The sequence below is a fragment of the Cyprinus carpio genome, chromosome B6 (assembly GCF_018340385.1).
Source record: "Cyprinus carpio isolate SPL01 chromosome B6, ASM1834038v1, whole genome shotgun sequence".
Lineage (NCBI taxonomy): Eukaryota > Metazoa > Chordata > Actinopteri > Cypriniformes > Cyprinidae > Cyprinus > Cyprinus carpio.
In genome coordinates, this window is record NC_056602.1 from 17,172,803 (window position 1) to 17,196,207 (window position 23,405).

Below are 23,405 nucleotides of genomic sequence, written 5' to 3' on the forward strand. Positions count from 1 at the left end.
TCGTCAATTGCGCTCGTTCTTGTTGTTGTCGTCAATTTGTCAACCTGCATGTGTGTGTAAAGTCTGAGGAGGAGGGGCCGGGTGAAAAAACCCTCTCTAGTATTTTGAATTTGGACTGCAATACCTAGTTCAACCACTCGGTGTCAATCCTACATACAGCACCTTTAACTAACAATGAGCAATACATTTGTTACAGTATTTATTAATCTTTGTTAACGTTAGTTAGTAAAAATACAACTGTTAGTCCATGTTAGCTAAGGTCCATTAACATTAATAGATACAACTTCATTTTAATAATGTTTAGAAGTATTTTTCATCATTAGTTTATGTTTACTAATGTTAACGAATGGAACCTTATTGTAAAGTGTTACCAAAAAAAAATTAAGCATACTTAAGTAATAAATATGTAATACCAACAACAACAACATTAATAATGTGTAATATTTACAATAATAATAAATTGTAATAATTTATTGTATTTTCCCATCAAATAAATACTGAATACTAAATCCTGAGCATAAAAGACTTCTTCTATAGCTGCCTTTGCATTTTTATATGTTAAGGTGTCTGCTGAATGTCATGAGTGTCACAAAGCATTTCAAGAATTTAAAAAAAAAATACTCATTTGCTCTCTCGCAAGGACTTGCATGTCCAACTAAAGAATTCAAATCTCATTCTATTCAACATTTTGAAAATACCATTACCCAAACTTGCATTGTACACCAGTCTGGAGGACTGAAAACCTTTTTGGTATCACAGCATTCCACCAGAGAAATGTGAAACAATGACCTTCAAATGACTTCAGTGTTGCCAGACAGGAAAAGGTTGCCATACTTATACACTGTGCATTCCAATTCTTCAGCAACTGAATGTGGGACTTCCTGTAGGAATTAGGTCTTATATACCGTGAAGAAACAATCCATCCGCACAACCCGCAAAGGTATGGAGACATAAATACACATGCACGACTCAAGGACAAAGGTTGGAGAGCAATAAATAGATTTCGCTGAGTGGAGGAGACTAACACATACAGTACACATGGAAGACACATACAAGCACGCACACTCAGAAAGAGCAATGTGCCACCTTCCTTGTCCTTGTTATCGTGGAACGGAAAGCTTTATTGTGATTACCAATGGAGAAAAAAAGACTTGCAAATTCACTAAGCAGTGCTCTGTATTTCAGCACCAGTTTAAACTTCTTTCTATGCCAGTCTAGCTCTATGCCATGCATGAGTCATTGTACTTTACAGAGCAAATCTTTCCTTCTTTCTATGTAAATTAGGCTTATTATTGTGGCATATTCAGGAAAGACATTGTATTGATAAAACAAACCAATCCAAGCCTCTATACCTGAAATACATATTCAAATTCAATGAAAAGACCTTGGCTGTGGGATTTTTCGAGATGAGAAACAAGCAGAAAAAGTGTAAATTTGCCAACTCAGGCTCACTGGAAAATATGCCTCCACAAACCTTCTCATGTAAATTATGATTATCAGATGAATGATCATCGGTAGATTATCAATTGGTATTCAATCATACTGATAATCAATCAAGTTATCACCTTAAAACACTTTTACCATAGTGCATTATTTTTAAAATATTACATGATTTCTTAAGTATTATGTGACACTTAAGACTAGAGTAATGACGGCTAAATTCAGCTTTCAGCCATCACAGGAATAAATGACATTTTTAAATATATTCAAATAATTGTCATTTTAAATTGTAATAATACTGTAAATACCATATTTCTGATCAATTAAACGCAGCCATGGTGAACATGAAGACTCAACAACCCCAAACCTTTGAACAGTAGTGTAGAACAAAACAACTTTTTCAAGGCCACAGATATGACTGGGCTGTTCATCATATGTGATTGTACATCATTTAAATCATATTTTCCAAAAGTACTATTCATTTGTTTTGTGCACTTTTATGAAGTGACTACAGTGGCAACTCAGTGTCTATGTCGTGGTGGGCACAGGGAATGAAAGCAAGTTAATAAACAAAACCAAATTCAGCTCCCTGCTCTAATTATAGTTGTGATTTGGGAGTACAGTGTGTAGGAGAGTGGTCACCTGCTGTGTGTGTATATGTTCAGCAGGTACTCCATAATGAATAGGCTGTTAATGAGCACTAAGAGTTTCTTGAGGGAGTGGGTGGACTTTCTTAAGAAGCAAAATTGGATCTTGCAGGCACTAATGAGGAACTGGAAAACTGCACTGGACCATGTACCATCAGTCTGTAGTGATTAAAAGAGAACATATATTCAATAAAAGGATACATGCTCATATTTAGAGACAGCTTTTGAATCAAAGACCAGATAAAGGCCCTAATAAATCTCTTGGCATTCACATTGGCAATCTGGAGAGGATGACAAACTGATCTGGTGTTACAGCTGACATCCAATGACTCAAAGTCCACCTGCCATTTTGGAAATGCAAGGACACATAAAATGCAACATACAGTCTCTTTATAAATCATATTTTGATTAGAAAACCAAGTAGGGGTATGAAAAAATACTGTTTAAAAGTTAATGTAAGATGTTTTGTTTTTAAAGAAGTCTATGCTAACCAAGGCAATATTCATGGGATAAAAAATACAGAAATATTGAGAAATATTATTACAATTTAATATAACTGTTTTCTATTTCAATATATTTTAGAATATAATTTAGTCTTGTGATGGCAAAGTTTAGTTTTTAGTGGCCATCAGAAATAATTGAATATGCTTATTTAATATGCTTAACACTTCTTATAATTAAATGTTTAAAAAGTTATTAGAAAATTATTAGAAAGTCCAAAAACACTATTTATTTGAAAAAGTTTTTTTTTTTTTTAACATTTGATCAATGTAAAGCATACTTGCTGAACAAATGTGTTCAAATAAAATAAAATAAAATTTATATATACTAGTGCTGTTAAACGATTAATCGCGATTAATTGCATCCAAAATAAAAGTTTTTGTTTACATAATATATGTATGTGTACTATGTATATTTATTATCTATATATAAATACAAACTAATGCATGTATATATTTAAGGAAAATATATTATGTTTATATATTAAACATATATATAATATAAATAAATATATATAAAAAAAACAAAATAAAAAAAAAAATATAAATACATGAAAATTACATAAAAAAAAAAAAACAATGAACAATTATTTATATACGTAATATATAATAAACAATTTATTTGTTTTAGATACTTTATGTTTAGATATTTCTATTTTGCGGGTATATATATATATAATAAACAATTTATTTGTTTTAGATATTTTATGTTTATATATTTCTATTTTGCGGGAGTGGATAATTTTTTTCTCCCACATCGCACACACACATACGAGTCTCTGCACTCGCCAATCAAGTTTTGTCCCGCGCTGCACTCTGTTGCGTCGGGTCTCGCAGGAGCAGGTCTGTAATCCACTGGCACTTGACTCAACAGTGCATGTGCTTCATCCTTTTTACAATCTTTAGATTATAAAACACTGCATTCTGTCAACAATGTAATGCAGCAGTAACGTATAGAGACTTCGCCTTGTAAATATACTGTAATTACTATTTTGAAAATTATAACACGTAAAATTAATCCGTTACTAAAAAAGTAAACAAATTAAAGTAACATGTTACTAAGTAATGCGTTACTGCCCAACACTGTTCACCGGTGAGAAAACTTTATAGTATAGTTAGTAAAAGTATTACAATACCAGGAAGGAATGTCAGGTTGTTAATGTTTGACTGCCATTCTCGCTCTGTTTGCACAGCGTACGTGAACACGCTGATGACGTATCCTGTCTGCGCGAACAGTTTGCGCAAAGGTATGCAAATACACATGTTGACAGGCAGGTAGGAAAGCCAATCAAAACGCTCGGACCGAGTGTTTTTATTGGATGAACATTTCTTGGTCCTACACTTTCCACAGAATATATAAATACATATAAATACATTTAGACCATTTACCTTAATGATTGCTATCGGGATGTGAAGAGGCTTTCAACCAGCATAACAAAAAATGTTTCTGAAGACAATCACCTATTGCACCTTTAAATTGGAGCAGACCATTAGAAGTTAATGTGTCCCGCTGGTACACAAACACACGTCCATTAAAGCTTTTCAACTGAAATCACTTTCAAACAAACAGAGAACACTAAGAGTAGAGAGTGCATTTGGCTTTTGGTTTATTCATGACAAAACCACTGCAATGGCAGACGCTGCAATGGTCCCACAATACAGTGCGAGGGCAACTCTCAACGGGGTTGCTGTCATGGTAAAGGATGTCAGGTGAGTCAGTAACACAACTACATTCAGACCACAGACTAGTCTTGAGTTCAGCCTTTCTTGTGTATGCTTACCACATTTAACAACAAAATTATTAATCAACCAAAAATACAGCAAATACAGGTATCACTTTAGTATTGGACCAATTCTCACTTTTATATCCTAATCACAGCTTTGGGGTCTGAGTTTACAATCTCACAAACTAGTGATTGATTAAAGATCTAGCAGACAGCAAAATAAATGGGTGGAGGGATGGAGGCAGGCACTGGGTGTCAGTAAACAGTAATCACTCATTTGAGGAGATCATTTTAGCAGATAATGTGAACAGTCTTATAATCATGAATTTTTAATTCAGTTTTAAAGCCTGTATGCATTGGGAACAGTAACAATGGCATAATTGTACAGAAACTTACAAGTTTTACATTTATTAAAAAATGTCTTTTAAAAAACAGACCCAACTGTGTCTACTACAGTATACTGTCATGAAAACGGAAGCAAGAAAGAGTATTTTTTGCAGGTCAATTCACAATTTTCTATATAGATGTCTTTTTATATAGATGTTATATAGATTTATATAGATATAGATGTTGCTTGTTTGGTGACAGTAATTGTGAAACTTAGCTTCTCAAACCCTAAACTACAACTGTAGTCCGTTGTGTGTGTGTTTTTTTTTTTTTTAAGTATGTGGGCCTTGACCTGCGGTCTTGTGAAAGATAGCGTAATAATTATGGAGTAGATGAGACTGCAGCCATAAATCCAGCTGAGAGAGTCTGCTTCCAGGAGACCCACTGTGTTCCAGATACTTCAGCCCTGGAGACTGATTAACTCGCTGGCAAAAAGTGAGTCTACCAGCCTGAAAATGTCTGAGAGCCAGAGAATGAGGTGCATTAACAACAACCGGCAACTGAAACGGTCACCTAGCTCTTCTTACAATGTTGGCACAACATTTTCTTCTCTACAGTTGGGTTCAAAAGTCGTAATTATATGGTAAAAAAAGAGCTAAAACAAATGATTATATCGATACAATGATATTTGTAATGCAAAATAGAAGCATTTTCACTAGTGGCATCAAATTTTTGAACCCCACTTATATAAAATGGCATGATTGGCTGTTACAGTTCAGTCAATAAATGAGAAAATTTGTAAACTTTATCTTTATCTTGATACTATGAGTCATGACGCTGATGTGATCACAGCAAACATAAAGTATAATACACACACACACACTTTTTTCACATCTTTAATTAAACGTACTGACAGCCTGACAAAGGAACTGTGAGTGTGTGTTTGCATCAGTATTACTGCTGACACTCATTATTGAGTGCGAGGACAGAAATCACTAGTTCAATCTAAAGTGTGTGCAACACTGTATCTGTTCTGTGATAAAGCTGTTGGTAAACTTGTTTATCAACAAATGATCTTTTTAGCTCTTAACCCAAAACTTGCAACGTCAATCGAATGAGAGGAAGTGATGCTGAAAACATATCTCTTGTGCTCTTGTACTTCACCTCGCTTTGGTACGTAAATCAATTGACCATGTATGTGTCTAATGAGAGTGTTGCTGTGTTAGTTCTGTTTATCCTGTTACTCAGCACTTTGTTTAAAGACCACACCACCCTCCTCCCTTTTGTGCTAAAAGCAAGTCATCATTATACCTATCGACCATGCTGCTTTCCTAATTGTTGTTTCTCTATACGTCCATGTCACCATCATATGTTGTATATTAAACAATAAAATTTTTAAAGATGGAATCATATTAGATAGTATTTCTTAATCACAATATCACAATATGGGAAATTTTAAATTCTTTTCACCCTGTAAGGTGCTATGCATTTCTTTAAGAACACTAGTTTTTAAAAACACTACTATATAACAGGATATGCTGTCACACTCTAGACCTTATTTTTTAATAAATAATAAATAATAATTAATTTAGTAATAAATTCATTATAAATGAGATTTGCATGCAATCTAGACTGGCTGCAGTTAGACTTTTGTAATATTCCCTTAACTAACAAATACCAGTTCTTTTTTTTTTTTAATTGCAAGTATAAACAATTAAATACAACATTGGATGACATTATGAAAATATAAATAATACAGGAAGAAAAAATCATAAAAAATAAATAAATAAGAATAAATAGATAAAACAAAGAAATACAGCTTATGTAACAATCAGCAGATCATTATACAGTTTCACAAATTTGACACTTTTTTTTTGGTGTTAATATTTTTTTTCTGTTATAATTAGGTAGTTAAAGTCACAAAGAAAATGATGTCATTTTGGGAATGTTGTAGAAAATGTACATGTACGTATATAATATTTTACCAATAAAATAAATACATTTCCTATATATTCTATGCTATGTTTACAATGAGAAAAATAACAAAGTATATCACACATAGTTAAATCAATGTCTACTTTGGATTTTGAAGAAGATAATTTTGACACGTCAGACCAAAATTCCTTAACAAGGGGGCATTTGAAAAAAAAAGATGATCAATAGACTCAACACTGAAATTACAGAAATTACCAAATTTAGAAGTAGTCTTATTAGTGGGGTATATATTATACAAAATCTTTAAATTTAATTATTTTACTTTGTTGGGGACACAGAATTTATAAGGTAAGAGCCATGCATTTTTCCAATTAATCTTATTTATTAAAGAATAAAAATAAAAATAAAAAAAATAAAAATCTGGGTAATTTTTTTCCTTGACTGAAACACATTTCTTAGCATTTTATTACTGCATTTTGGGTCATAAATACACTTGTCATCAACCAAAAAATTCAGCTCCCAAATACCAGTTGTTTAATGACATCTCTTCCAGGAAGTGACATCATTGGTGGAAAATCAACAGCAGAACTATCAAGTAGTATTAGTGAGGAAATCAAGTTATGAGATGTTTTGTGGTATTAGTTGGTTCCTCTCACTCTAAAATATCAATGCGACATTATAAAATATTTAAAGATTTAAATGTTACATTTAAAATATATTTATTTATTTATTTGTTTGCTTTGTACTTGCATATAAACATCCAAGTACAACACAAGCACATTAATTTTATATCATACAAAAAGATAAAATGTACATTCCCACTAAAAAGAGATAAAATCTGAATATTGCCCAACATTGTGCTTGGCTTAACACAAAATATAATTTCACACTAAAAGGCTCAAATTCTTGATATGTGCCAGGAGCTGAGATGTGACCCCATGGCATCGGATTCAGGCCTGTCATATTAAAGAAAGCAAATATGTATGAGGCTCTGCCCATGTGCGTATGTGTGTGCGCACTTTTGTGCATGCACAGATCTCTCTTCTTCTCCCACTGTTCTGAATATCAACCATTCCAGTCCAGTGGCCTGATGAATCCAGCAGGCAAAGGAGCATAAACACTAACCCGCTGCACAACGCAGAGTAAACAAGCACTTTCAAACAGTCTAGGGGACAGGAAGGCTAGTTTACAACACAAAATACAAAACACGCCAACATAATTAGCAACCTTGGCCACTGATGTGCCAAATAAAGTATCTTACTGTATAAGCATGAAGCTAGGTTTAAAATTAGATTTCCTCAAGCAAACACAGAGCCAAGTTTAAAGTGATGCAGAGACATTTGCATTTGACAAAAATGCCATGTGAATAAAACCCTTTCATTCTCAGTTTTGCACCAAAGCCACAGTAACGGAACTGAGTAAGAGAAAGGCGTTGTTTGCTTAACTTTTAATAGAGTGTACCAAACTTTTTTTGGGATGCTTTGGATGTTTATGTATGCTAATGCAGTATACAGTAATGTCTCCCACAGAGAGAGGGAACAGATCCAAATATTAGGCCCTGGGGAGGCAGAATGAAAGAATATCTCATTAGATAAAGAAGAAAGCAGATTAGTATGAAAAAAGGGAGAATGTTGATTTTTCTTGTTTTAGATACAGCTGAGGGGATGTTAGTGTTATATATTTAGCAACATCTGACTTGGTCTTACATTTTGAAATATGCATTTGATAACCTTCAGATTTAAATTCAACACCTGAAGAAAACTGTGTAACCATCTCTAATTTTAAAATGTTTTTCACCGTGTCATGACCAAGCAACAAGTATTTTGTCTGTTCACACTGATAGTGTGAATCAAGTGATACAATCAGCGGAGCTGAATGAAAGAACTGTCTCCCTTTAAATTCATGAGATTAAATTTTAATTAAATTGGCCATGTGCCACAAGACATTGAGTTGGAATTGGAATTAAAATGAGAGAAAGTGGAATTTGCAATGAATTACATTTTGAAGAAATGACTTTTCAAAACCATTAGGCCACTACTTCCCCTTAGGATATGGTATTAATAACCAAAAATCATTTTTAATGTAAAAAAAAATTGAATTTAAATTTTTAAGTGAAGAACAATGAGAAATTTGTGAGACATGGCACAGCAATAATGACACATACCCCCTGTGGTGTAGTGGAGCTCATGAGAAAACTGCAGGTTTGAGTCAGACCTGCAACATGTCTCATTTACATTTACATTTATGAATTTAGCAGATGCTTTTATCCAAAGCGACTTACAGTGCATTCAGGCTATACATATTTTTTATTTTACCAGTATGTGTGGTCCCTTGGAATTGAACCCCATTGCCTCTCTCTCCCCCCAAAATTTCCTGCCACTCTCAAATATATATATTTAATATGAACAAAAACGCATTTAAACCCACAATTAAGGTTAATCAGAGATTGTCCTTTCATTTTCTCCTTGAGTGTCATTTACGAAGGGATGAGACTCTCTTCAGCGATTTTCCACACCACTGCACTTGTCTTTTCTCCACCTCAATGTTCATGCACCACCTCACTCCCTCAAGACAACCCTGCCCCCTCCATCCATTCCTAGTGTGTGTTACCTAACACAGCAAGGACCGAACCATGAACAGAACTATGACACAAGCCTCCGCTCAAGATAATTCAGATGCTCTGTTGCACAAAGTGTGAAACCATAGGTTACACAATGCACATCTGTGATAAGATGTTCGATGAGTTGCAAAAGTTCCATTCTATCATCTGAGGACATTCAGGTTGCATTTAGATGTAGCATCTTGGTCAAGAAAACCACTTGTCTCTACACAGGTTTGAATCTGTCAGATTAAGACAGGTCGAAAAAATGACATCCATAACTCAAGGCTATAGTATTCCCTTAGAGACCTGCTATGACATTTCAAATCAATCTGATTCCATTTGAGGTTCAGTTTATGAATCATTGAGATTGGAAGCATGCACTTCCATTGACATTTTGAGCAGCAGATTGGTGCTAAAAGTCTCAGCCACAATAATCATACAAATCACTGCAGTTATTGCAGTCTGCACCATTAAACTCCCTCTATTAAATGCTCTTCTGTCTGTGTCTAATGCTTGTCTGGATGAGTAATGCATAGGTGCTGGTGGCTGTGTATGTTTCACGGTGTAATCCAGTCACAGTGTGTATTGTACCTGACACATTAACACACTCTGCCTAGCTAACTAAGACACAGAATGGATTTGAAACAGTCCTCCCATAGAGGTACATGTGTGGGGAACATCCGAGGCTCAATTCCAAGAATAACACATCTTAATGGTTTAAATTCCAGGCGCCAAAACAAGCACAAAGCCTGGTCCAGTTCACATACATCATGACTTGCAAACAAAACCTTGCATTCTAGAAGACAAATCTCAAATATTCTTGCACACGGTCACTATTTTTCAGTGGATCCAGTAGGATCTCTCATAAAAAGCGGCTCAGTGTTCCATTGTTGTAAAAACATAACCGTAGCAAGAGTCTAGACAGGATGACAAATGTTCTATTTACTAAAGGATAAAATCCTTCCGTGTCACATCATATCCTGCCCACATCCTCCTAGCACTGATCCAATCTCTCCAATAGACAGGAAGCATCTCACGACACAAAGCTTTCAAATTGCTAAAGTAAGCGATAAGTGTGGATATGATTCTTGCTATGTTATTATTTTGAGTGACGCAAAACCTTCTTTGAACGGTCACACTTTTACAAGAAATTACAAGAATAGCAACACATTTTCTAAATGAATGTTTCAAATAAATAATATGGAGGAGAGTTTATTTGGCATCAACATCAACTGCCTAACATGCACTGCAGTTCAATGCCAAAATACATTAAAATTATGAAATTATAATACATTTTTTATAAATATAATATTTTGTCTTGAACTAGATGTTAAGATATTGATATTCAAATATAGATGCATATACACATATATCCATTTTGAAACAGTTTCACAAAATCATAAAACATTTACATTACACAATTATTTGTATATACACATTATATGTATTCACAATTATACATTATAAATATGTATTTATTCATTTGACTAGATATTAAGAAATCAATGCAAAATTATTTAGTGGAGTCAGCTGTCTTAACCGTCCGTGGCTTGTATACTGCAAACACATAGGAGCTTCGTCACTGTGTCTGTCACGGGACTCTGTTCCCCTTTCGGGCTTGAACTGATGGTAAGACTAACGACATTATTAACTGTCTTTACATTTATTTTAAAAGATGAAGCTTGGGATCATGGAAAGGGGTGTTACATTTCCGACGAGTGCTTGCGGTGATCGGCCAATCACAATGCACTGGGTCAGTTGGCCAATCAGAGCAGACTACTCTTGTCAGAAGGAGGGACTTTGTAGAAAACGACTTGTTTGAGAGAGGCGGGGCATAGAGGACCTACAATAATGTACAGTATTTGAAAAATAATGTTTTTTTTTTTAACATTAAAGCTTGTCAAGATATTCCGTTACACCAAATACACAAGATAATGATCTTTAAAAAAGCATCATATAACCCCTTTAAGCTATTGACATTGCTAACAACCTATAAAATTAATGTCTACCAATTTAGCATAAAATGCCTCTAAAATCTATATAGAAGTTTGAAGAGAAAGGGTTAACAGTCTTTACTTGTTCCTGAAAGGAGAGTGAGATGGTTCCACTTAGAGAGAGCAAAGAGAGCATCGCAATATGTCATGTCACATTGACAGAATTGTTTCAGCTTCTCTGGCTGTCCACACATCACACATTATTCACTAGTTTCTTTTCTCTTTAAGATCTAATGTTGGTCATAGCACTACGATAATCACACCTGCAATGACAGTAGACTTCACTGACCCATAATAACATTTATCCAAACTAATTCAGTGTCATTCATAAAAAAAAAAACTCAAACAACGTAGTACTGAAACCCTCCCCATTTACAATTCCTCTTGCAATCCTCCACTCTTTACCCTTCATACCCCAGACAGGCTTACCAGGTGTGTGCGACGGTGAATCGGCGCCTGTGGCGGACGCCCTTGTTAACCATGAGCTTGCGGAAGAGGCGTGGGGAGCTGCGGGGAGATATTTTGGGGGAGGTGATGCGCTTGTTGCCTGCACCCAGTCTCGGAGGCTCCAGCTCCAAATGCATGTGCTCCTTAAAGGTACGAATGCAGGGGTCCAGCTCCGGAGCACTCAGCTCATTGGATGACATGGTGATGCTGCGGGTTAAAACAGCCCTATTTCGCCCTTTCTGAGTCACACTACCAACTATTCCCTCCGTATCTCTCAGCCAACTTGAGGTTATGACATGCAGGCTGATGTTTTGTGTGTCAGACAGGAATAAATGTGTGCGCTTGAGCTGCTCTATTCTCTCGCTTCCTCTGTCAGCTTAGGCTTTCGGCAATGCAGTAGAATAATCCTCTCTCGTTCAGTTCCACTGACACACTGAGAGCAGTCCCCGTCAGTGCAGTCACACCTCCTTCCTGTGAGAAAAAGAAAAAACCCACTCTCTCTCTCTGTATCTATAACCACACCTCTCTCTGTCTTTCTTTTTTTAGACAAAACGAGAGAAGAAAGACTGTCTGTCTCTCCTATACAGACATAACTGACTTCATAGGATCTTGGATGTCCAGTGTCTTTTATTTAGATGTCTGTCTCCCACTCAGTCCTCCTGCTCCGTTCTCGCAGCTCCTCAGACTCGCACTTACTTCACACAGCTCCAGGAAACTCCATCTTAAATTATTCAACAATGGGCAAGAGCAGGTCTTCTCTACCATCAGTGGCTCCTCTCTTCAGGAACTACCAGGTAGAGCTTCTTGTGATGCAGAGAGAAAAACTGGAGGAAGGAATCGACTGAGTGCACCTAATTCTGCTACCCCAGGTGCTGTCTGCTTTGAAAATAAATGGAATAGCTTTGAGATCCTTGGATTTTAAAAAAAGCCCTGAGAAAATGTGCATAGTGACGGTAAAAGCTCCGCCCCTCCCTGCAACTGATTGGCTGAGCCTTGGTTAGTTTGATGGGTGTCTCTGGCTGAATTCTGATGAGGGCTTCTGCCCTTTCACAGCTCAGTGGCGTTCAAGACACAGATAAAAGAAAAAATCCAAAAAGCAATTTAAGCCCAGGATTAGCAGTGTCTGGGGAAATAAATATTGCTCTGAGGTAAATGAAGGTTTAGATACTAAAGTGGCTGGTTTGAAGCTAAAATAATGGGAGTGAATTGGAAAGAGAAATTTTTTTAAAACAAAAGCAAATTAAAACAAATAGAAAAACACATGATGTGTGAATTCCTTCAATATATATTTAACTGAACATGCTTAACTTTATCAACCACCCAGGAAAAACAATACAAAAGCTCCTTTAAATAACATTTTATGTTACATGTGTTCATGTCTCCAGATGTTCAGTCAGAAGGCACATAGACACCTATACATCAATAAAAACCTAAATGAAACAAATCGCAAAACTGTGATGTGATTTCTGGAGGTGCATTGCTGAATGCCCTTCAAAGCGTGTTTGAATGTGAAACAGCATACTGCTCGCCCTGTGTGACAGCAACACAGCAGGATTATCTCCGGCTCTCATAGAGACATGCTGAAGAATGGAAGTACAGTCAACAGCCGCCGGCAGCCAGGACTTCACCATGGAGACGAAGGAGAGGAGGAAGTAATGAGAACAGGAAAAAATGATGAATGAGAGGATAAACAAAAAAGTTGGAACAGATGGTAAAATCTTATATTGTATAAGCTGTTTTGACAGATCTTTCAACACAGAAGACCTATGATATATAACTTAAATTCCCTTATTTTAGCAAGCAAATATCTGGGTTTAAACTGGATTGAGATTCTGAGATTGCTATGAAAGAGGAGAGCGACAGATACTAGAAAGCCACTGAGATCAGTTTAACTAAAAAGTACCAGTATGGATGGAATGAGTATAAAGATGTTTAAGGGCTGCTGAACCTTTAGTTGGTTTACTGCATTCACCCTAACAGGATCTACTGCATTCTGCTGCATTCACTTTAAACAAGGTCTTCATAAAAATTCACTATGATTGAGGTTTTGTATATTGAATGAGTTTGTGTACAGTATATATCGAAAAGTGTAAAGAGACCAAGAACTGAACCTTGAGGCACCTCAGTAACTAGCTGATTAGTCTCAAACATCCTCCTCTCCAGAAAACCTTAAAGGGGTCATAGGATGCCCATTTTCCACAAGTTGATATGATTCTTTAGGGTCTAAATGAAAAGTCTTTAACATAGTTTGGTTTAAATTTCTCAATGGTAGTGTAAAAAACTCCTTTTTTTATCCTGTCAAAACTAGCTCTTTTCAGAGCACACAGTTTTGTAGCATTTTCCTTTAAATGTTAGTGAGCTCTACTGACCCCGCCCCTCTCTTCCGAGCTGCTCTCTGAGGGACTGTTTACTTTAGCTGCATTCATCGTGAAACTTGCTAATTAGCACTTTATTAGGAAAGGTGATTTGCCAAGACTCATTTAAAAAAAAACAACTCACACACACTTCTGTTGGTGAAGCTGGATCACAAATGATTTGCGTGAACACAGACGCATTTATGTAGATCGGGGGCACATTCTCTTCAAAAACAAATGTAATCCACTGCGTCTTCAGGGGCTCAGATGTCGGGAGTAAATGACTACTGCTATGTTCATTATTACATCCAACAACAGAACACCTCAATCACTTAGGAGTCATTCTTGTCTACATCTGCTCCGGCAGTGAAACAATGGCGGACTGATGACAACTCACTCAGGGCGGGTCTAAGGTAAGATGCCAGCCCAGTCTGTGCTGAAACGCTACTGTCAATCAAACAATCGTGGGAGGGTCCTGTTTTTGTGACGTCATACAGATAGGGATCTGAGATCGGCTCGTTTTGAGAAAGAAGTAAAGATTTTTAGAGAACAGATTAAAAAAAACACACTGGGTGGATTTTTATCATTTTAGGGTGGTTGTGTACACACACTGCCAACACACATTTCAGTTCAAACAACTTGTAAATGTGCATGTAGCCTCATATGACCCCTTTAAGGCCTGGGTACACTTCATTTTCTGTGTTCTACTCCATCTAGGGCACAGTTCAACATTCAAGCCATATACTATATGGAGCATGAGTGCTCATGGACGTGTTTGGCACTCATGCACTACCCAGTGGACCTTTATTTGTCGGTGCACTCAAATCACTCACACATTGGCTGTTGTATGTGCACAAGTACATGCAAAGTGTGTGCAGACATCAACATACTGTAATGAAAATTGTTCTAGGAACGTAACATGAACAAAAGAAGCATGCTTTTAGCAGGATATGTCTGATTCTGTAAACACAGCTTCAGTGCAGTTTTTGCAGTGTAAAGACTGTCGATGTATAAGCTCTGCATTCCCCTAAAGATCTTACCCCATTGTGGTAAACTGGCTCCTACAGAGGGGAAACTGAGTAGTATGAAGCTGCAGACTCGGAGCCTGCTGCATCTACAGTCCCGCACCCAGAGTCCTGCATTCTCAGAACCCTTGCAACCCGTATGAATTTGTACGAATGACCTACACCTAACCCCACCCCTAAACCTAACCGACACAGGGGTTCAGACGTATTTTACGAGTTGCACAATTCGTATGAATTTGTACGAATGACCTACACCTAACCCCGCCCTTAAACCTAACTGACACAGGGGTTTAGACAAAACGACCAATTCATGGTTCAGGTGGCTAAGAATGCGGGACTCTGGGTGCGGGACTGTAGATGCAGCAGGCTCAGGCTCCGAGTCTGCAGCTTCATAATATTGGGGAAACTGGGGCTCTTATTCTATTCAGTGACATATCAACTACTCTGTAGGGAGATACTGCATAGTGGAAAACTACAGTGCAAATCTGTAAACACCATTTTGAGGACCCTGCAGGTTGTATGACTTCCATTTAGCAGACACTTCCTTAACCAACAGACAGTCCTCTGGGATCGACCTTCAGTAAAGTGGCTTACTAAATGGTAACAGTTCATGAGTCTGCTGCTAGGATTTGAACCTATAAGCTTTGAGTTACCATCCCACATTTACTACTAATCTACTAATACTACTATCCTTAGTAGGGGTTTGCATTATTGTGAAATCCAAGCCTTGTGTAGTAATGTGGGTCTAGCACCAAGTTCAGTGACGAGGAATGTGATCAAGTCACTCTGACTGACCTTTCTGAGTTGTGATCCTATTCACTGATGGAGTTTTAGTGGAGAGGTCTTACATAACTGAAGGTCTTACATAAAGACATTTCCTTACTGCTGACTGCTGCGATGAGGGAAGTCATATGGCTCCCATTGCTAGCTCATATAGTAAAAAGGATGAGAGATGCTGGGCACCAACAGGGACATTATGAGGAAAAATAGAAAGCTTAGACAAGAGGAATGAGAATGAGGGCAAACACAACCCCTGCAGAGTGAAATTTAAAATCATTTCACATGATTAGAATTTGTTAGAAGCTGTCTCGTAAACGCTTACCAAAATCTCCCAGCTACATTTCTCACCCTGCACAGTGCTGGGTATTAAGTATTTTGTGAATCTGTAAGACCAAGAAGATTTCCTCTAACCTAAACATTGAATGTATCAGTTGTGGCTTCTGCCTATAATATTAAATAACCTACTGTATCAAGCTACAAGGAGATTAAATTGATCTATTTTTACAGCCGCCAAAAAACCCTCTTTTAGAAAGCTAGATATAGATACACAAATGAAGCTATTAATTCATCCCAAAACATTTAACATACAGTCGCATCACTTTCTAGTTTCTGTAAACTAAAACCCTGCTAAGAACTTTAAGATTAAAGTTTGAAAATCTCCAATTGTTTTGCAGTGTAGAAATGTTTACTAATTAAAATCTAATTACCTTGATGGTGGCATTGCAATATTTATAAGTGAACTGCAATTGGGCTTTTTTCTTACTCATTCGCAAGTAGTTTTTTGTTTAACCACTTGTTATACTTTATTTTTATATATTTAACCATATATTGCTACTTTTTCACAGCAAAGACAGCACAGAAGTTGTGCTATGAAATAACAAGTCATGCTAATTTACCTAACAATGGCAAAGCAGCTGTGATGCTGTATTTACTTTACACAGAACCAAAGCAAAAAAAGTGAAATGCAAATCTAGTTTAATTATAGCTGTTGATACTATACTACAGCCAGTACTACTCCTGGAGTTGCACTGAAATGCAGTTCTTGTAGTTTATGGATATGTGGGACAGACTCTTTGAGCTGTTAGGAAATTGATTCAAATGATTAGAATCAGCACTCCACTTCACGACAGGAGATACTGTAGTTGACTATGTGGGAAATGCAGGTCAGTTTGATTTGGAGGATAGTTGATTACCGCAGGCCCCAGTCGGCCTCCATTACTTGGTCTCTAAGCACAAATCAAGCCTAGAAACTCAAAAGTTTGATGCCTCTAATCCAACAAAATTGTTTGCGCACACACAGTGTCTGACTGTGACCACAGTGTGAACATGTTCTAATGGTACAGTCGGTGTGTGTGTGTGTGTGTGTGTGTGTGTGTGTGTCTGTGTGTGTGTGTGTGTGTGTGTGTGTGTGTGTGTGTGTGTGTGTGTGTGTGTGTATGTATGTATGTGTGTGTGTGTGTGTGTGTGTGTGTGTGTGTGTGTGTGTGTGTGTGTGTGACCCAGCCATCTTTCATCTTCACCCTTGTCTGATGGCTCCTCTGGGATTTTCAGGTGAAGGGTCATATGAAAGGAGATGTCTCAAAATCCTCTACTAAGAGCTTTGAAGGACACCATCAATAGACAAAATCAAAAGCCTTTGAGAAAGATGATTCTAATATTGCACAAGAAACGCCACAAGTAATGAGAAAATCACACAGACTGGGAAAGAACATACACGAACACACAGAAACCGATTTAACTTAGCAGCATAAATGGAAACATTGCATAGACTTCTATTGTTTTTATTTACAACTAGTAATACAACTAGTCAATACTATAACTTCACCCTTCTTCATTTTTACTATATATATATATATATATATATATATATATATATATATGTATATATATATATATATATATATATATATATATATATATATATATATATATATATATATATATATATATATATATATATATATATATACATGGCTCGCTTCTGAGTACAAATCAGACCCCAAAATATGGTACACAAACACACACAAACAAAAAAATATATAATATATTGTTTCTACATTAGTAATGTTATTATAAGTGATAGTTTGTTGAACAAAAAAAGAATAGTTTTTTGCCTGTCAGTATGCCTTTTCAAAATTTTGCACTAGATTTCACATATTTTAGCCTGGCATTATAGCTTGGGAAAAGTTCAACTAGTAAATGTGTAATAGTTTATGTCACAATAACACTAATATACTGTAAGTAAAAATAAATGACTCATCAGAATGTGTTCCTCTGCTGTACATTGCATTGCAATCTTCTTCTGAGGTAAATTCAAGGCTTATTCCTCACAGCATGTCTTGTTCCAAAAAGTAGCCTAGATGAGTAGCCTAGATAGCCTAGTAGCCTAGATGAACTTGATGAATCTTATTGCTTAGTTTACAGAGGTGATGTGGGTGTGTGCATGTTCGCGCATCTCAAGCCTGGTTTCATGCGGATGTTTATCACATAGCACACGATGTGCGTGGGTGTAACCACATAACAGATAATGAACTCTGATGGGAAAGACTGTACCTCAACTGGTTTCAAACAAATTACTTTATCAGAGAATTTTTGTTTTCAACGACTTATGTCTTACTAAAGACACTTCAAGCTTTCTTTAGATATATTTCTCATGTCTGTGTGTCAAGTATTTGCTAATTTTTTGCATTTCAGGAAGATATTTGAGACTGAGACTGCAGAAACGCCACGCTGTTTGTTTTCTATATTTTACAAAAGCACATTTTGTTGGTATTGTGAGTGTATACAAATAAAAGACCTTTTAAAGTTTCAAATGAAGTATTACCCTTATCTGTACAATCAAAAATTGTGAAACATTTTAAGTTCTTTTCGCTGTTATCAGAAAAAATTGTGATCATTTAAGTTGCCGTTTTGATACTTAGGCTATGTAATTTTTCAGTCACTATTAAATTACTGAAAGGATTATGAGTTTCACTTTGTAGTGTATTTTTTATTTTTTTTTTGGTTTGATAACTTGAAATGTAAAGTAAACTTGAAAGTAACTTAAAAGTAATTAGTAATCTGATTACTTTTTAAATGCAGTAATCAGTAATGTAATCAAATTACAATTTTAAAGAAGTAATTAGTAATTTGTAGTCAATTACTTTTGTGAGTAACTTACCAAACATTGGATATCATTAATTACCCTCATGCATTCGAAACCCATACATTTTTTCTTCTTCTATGGCGCATACTGAAAAATATTTAGCAATTGGTTCAGAGATCCTCAGATGCAGAGAAATTATTATTTATTTAATAATTAACTGATCATATATTTTAAAGCCTATAATCAACATATTGGCCAATGTAAATGTTGTTAGGGTGTTTACATGAACTCACCCATTGGTGTAAAAATTTCCATACTGTGTATACACACTAACTGGTCCTTTCATGCCTTGTTGAAAAAAAAAAAAAAGTTTCCTCAGAAAAAAAAAAAAAAAAAAAAACATGCTTATTTCAGGGCAGGGCCGTAACCACCATAGATATTGAGGGGGACAAATCCCCCCCAATAATTAAAAGGGGCCAAACTGTCCAATCTCTTTCTACAAAAATGAAGCTGTGAGTGTAGATAGTTAAAAACAGTGATTTTTCCTCCTCGTTGTTGAGTAATGTAATGTAGTGATCCCATAGAAGAAAAAAAAGAGCGATCCGGTATCAGAGCCATTTTATTAATAAAAGTTTCTCTACTCTGATTTGTGTGCAAGTTGTGTGTGTGTGTGTGTGTGTGTGTCCATGCATCAAGTGCCGCATTAATATAGCTTTTTATACACTGCCGTTCAAAATCAGCTAGGTTTTTAATGTTTTTTACTGTCTCTTAAATAGTTTTTAGAGTCTCTTATGCTCATCAAGGCTGTATTTATTTGATTAAAAATACAGAAAAAAAAAACAGTAATACTGTGAAATATTAAATATTGTTTTCCTAATTTAATATAGTTTAAAATTTTATTTACTTCTGTGATGCGCAGCTGAATTTTCAGCATCATTACTCCAGTCTTCAGTGTCACATGATCCTTCAGAAATCATTCTAATATGCTGATTTATTAACAGTGTTGAAACTGTTGTGCGGCTTAATTTTTTTTTCTTTTCCTTTTTTGGAACCTGTGATACTTTTTTTTGGATGAATAAAAGGATAAAAAGAATGGCATTTATGCAAAATAGTAATCTTTTCTAACAATATGTCTTTACTATAACTTTTTATCCATTTAACACATCTTGCTGGATAAAAGTATTAATTTCTTAAAAAGTAGATTTTAGAACTAGAAAATTAGAACAATTTGTTGACCCCAAACTTTTGAATAGTAGTGTATACTGTAACACAAAATTTATATTTTAAATAAACAATGAATCCTGAAAAAAAGTATCACAGGTCCTAAACAATATGAAGCAGCAAAAATGTTTCTAACATTGATTATAAATCAGCATATTAGATTGAATTCTGAAGGAAGACTGGAGTAATAATGCTGAAAAATCAGCTTTGTTTCACAGGAATAAATTATATTTTAAAGTATATTAAAATATAAAACTGTTATTTTGAATTGCAATTATATTTCACAAAATTACGTTTTTTTCTGTATTTTTGATCAAATAAATGCAGCCTTGATGAAAGAAACATTAAAAACATTCAAAAATGTACTGATTCCAGACTTTTGAATGGCAGTGTGTATGTAGAAAGTGACAGATTAGGACTAAACAGACCTGGATCTGACCCGGACACAAGAGTGCGAGGAGGTCTCTTGCCCTGGAGTCTTGTGCAATGGCTGAATGAATCTGCCTCACACTGTCTGCATGACTTAATGTCAAAAAATTTTCTTTCTCTCTCACACAATCACTCTCACACAATAGAGCGCTCAGTCCTGAGAAAGTGGGTAAAGTCACTGATGAATTCGCTTGGCAGACAGCTCAGTGCCCTGTAGTGTCTGTCCTCCAGCATCATTGCTTATGCCTGGCCCATAAAGCTATCCCACAAGCCACCTGGGAGCGCCCAAATCAATCTGCAACGGAGTCACGTCAGCAGGAAAATAATTGTGCTCCAAATATAGCACTTTCCCTAAACCTTGTCTCCTGATTCTCCTGACACACACATCAAACAGACAGCAGCTCTAACAGCAGCAGAAATGCAAGAGTGTGAGATAGCAGGGCAAATAATGAATGTTTGCCAGGGTGTCTTTATTCGTTTGAATGTCTTTATTCATTTCAGATTCATTATATATATATATATATATATATATATATATATATATATATATATATATATATATATATATATATAAAATGTCCAGTATTCTAACTGGAATGAAGTCATACTATAGTCATACTATAGCTTATGAAATTTAAGTCAATTTTAACTGATTATGTGCCTTATCCAGTGAGGTGTTTTGTTACCCTGATCAATCGATTCAATGAAAATATCCTCAAAAAATGATTAATTCAAGATTCACTATTAAAATTTTCAAGATTTTCTGTGAAAACTTATATAATCTTGGTCTGTTTCTCTCAACACCTGTAATAGGGTGGTATGATTCACTTTTATCATTTTGTCCTTGACAGTCCTCATACACTTTCATTTTATGTAAAAGAGAGGCCATGATATTCAACTAGATCTCTTATGTTTCTGGGTGAACTATTCTTTTAAATAAACATTATGAGACTAACATCCAGATCTCAGTTTGTCATCCATTTGAAAGGGGCATGCAATGAAATGGCCTACTTTAATACATTTATGACAAATTTGGGTCTGGAGTGTTTTGGTGGGGCAGACTGATGAATGCTCATGAGGTTTACCGAACCAGAGGTGTCCCACACAGAAACACCTGAGAAGAAAAACAATGACGTATTTTAGTCTCAATGCTGCCCTCCACTGGCAAACAACGACAACAACTACCAACTTAATGCATGCACTGTAATCTGATGGAAAACATTCAGCAAACACAACAAACTTGTGTGCTCTAAAGCTGAAATATTGAAAATCAGCCCTGTTTATTTTCAGACAGATAAAACAAAAATCTAATTTGTGGCTACACTTATAATATAAAGCATTATAAGTATCCAATCACAAATGTATTTTGGTTTTATTGGTGCATTTGCTGAGGGCCCATCAAGCTATTGCAACTCTGCTGTCAAATCACATCTTTTTAGCATACAAATTAAAGGAAGAATGATTGATTGATGATTACAAACCAGCTGTTGCTGTGTTGCCAAGAAAAACCAGACAGATTTCCCTCTCCTCATGGCAACAAGACTGAGCAGCTACAGCATAACTCACTAGTGCTGGAAGCAAAACTAATATATTTCATCTCTCATCATGCAGCAATTTAGGATTTCCACATGTACATATGTTATATGTAAAGCATATTGCAGATGCTAAGACATTAAGTACATTAAAAAGAACGAACAAAACATTTAAAGGAACAGTTCAACCAAAAATGAAAATTCTGTCATCATTTGCTCACCTTCCAAAGATATTTTGAAGAATATTGGTAACCAAAGGGTTGACAGTAGCCACTGACTACCATAGTGTTCTTTTTTCTCCATAATATGGAAGACAATGGCTACCGTCAACAGTTTGGTTACCCACATTCTTCAAAATCCTTTCTTTTATGCTCAACTGAAGAACAAAAATGAGGTTTGGAACAAATTGAGGGTTATTAAATGATGACAGAATTTTCATTTTTGGATAAACTAACCCTTTTGAGAGATTTCAAATGATTTAATACTGTATAATATGTGTGCTTATTAACAAGCTTTGCAGACACTTCTACATATCTAAAGCAAATTATGCAAATCATGAATGATGAGAATCAACTTCAGAAACAGCTACAAATTAGCGGTGAATTTTTACTCCTGAAACATCTTTCTACCAAAGCAACATGCAGTCACATAAATCAGAACAGCCACAATCTACATAATATGCAGATAAAATAAATAAACACTTAATTCATGATTTACTGACCAAAAAGAGAGAAAAAAATCTTTGAATTAAGTGCCAGTGTTGGAGATTTCTGCACTACAAGAGACACCAAACGGGCGTATTGTTATGTTGACTTGTCTAAGAAATGTGCATGTCCCACAATCCATACTCAAAACCATAATCAGCAATGCAGTGACTGGATAACAACATATTTATATTACAATACAAAGAATAAGCCATCATACTCTAAATTTTTGATATAGAGAGATGCCACAAGAATGAGCAGAATTCCTCTCAATTAATATTAAAAAAGTTCTAAATAATGTAAGTAACACTGCAAAAGCAACCAAAGCAAAATAAGTGGTTTTATATAAGGCCTATGCAGACTGTCAGCATTGTTGACAACAGTCTGACTTTTTAGTTTGTTTCAGGGGCACCTGACATGACCAAATAAAACAAAATGCTTATTTAGTATAACTAACACTCATTAAGGGGTCATTAAGATTTAAAATGTTACAATTTTTTTTTATTTAAAAAAAAATGCTGTTCTTTTGAACTTTCTTCATGGAGTTTAGGGACTCTTTCTCAAAGATCACCGTTTCCATTAAAATATTGAGCATTATTAAAATAATTTCAACATTGAAAACCTTAAATGTTTCTTGAGCCCCAAATCAGCATATTAGA

General features: G+C 35.5%; 1 protein-coding gene across 3 annotated transcripts in view; it reads right to left on the bottom strand.

Moving 5' to 3' along the window:
- LOC109063240 (cAMP-specific 3',5'-cyclic phosphodiesterase 4B-like) overlaps positions 1-23,405 on the bottom strand; it is a 164,814-nt gene that overhangs the window by 76,386 nt on the left and 65,023 nt on the right. Inside the window, exon 1 of one of the 3 annotated variants that reach the window (XM_042725963.1) lies at positions 11,599-12,169. The exons of the other annotated variants lie outside the window; for them this stretch is intronic. Within the exon in view, the coding sequence (XP_042581897.1) occupies positions 11,599-11,816 (218 nt within the window). The 5' untranslated portion in view covers positions 11,817-12,169. Of the gene's footprint in view, positions 1-11,598; positions 12,170-23,405 lie in introns of those variants that run through there. 3 annotated transcript variants of the gene reach the window in all.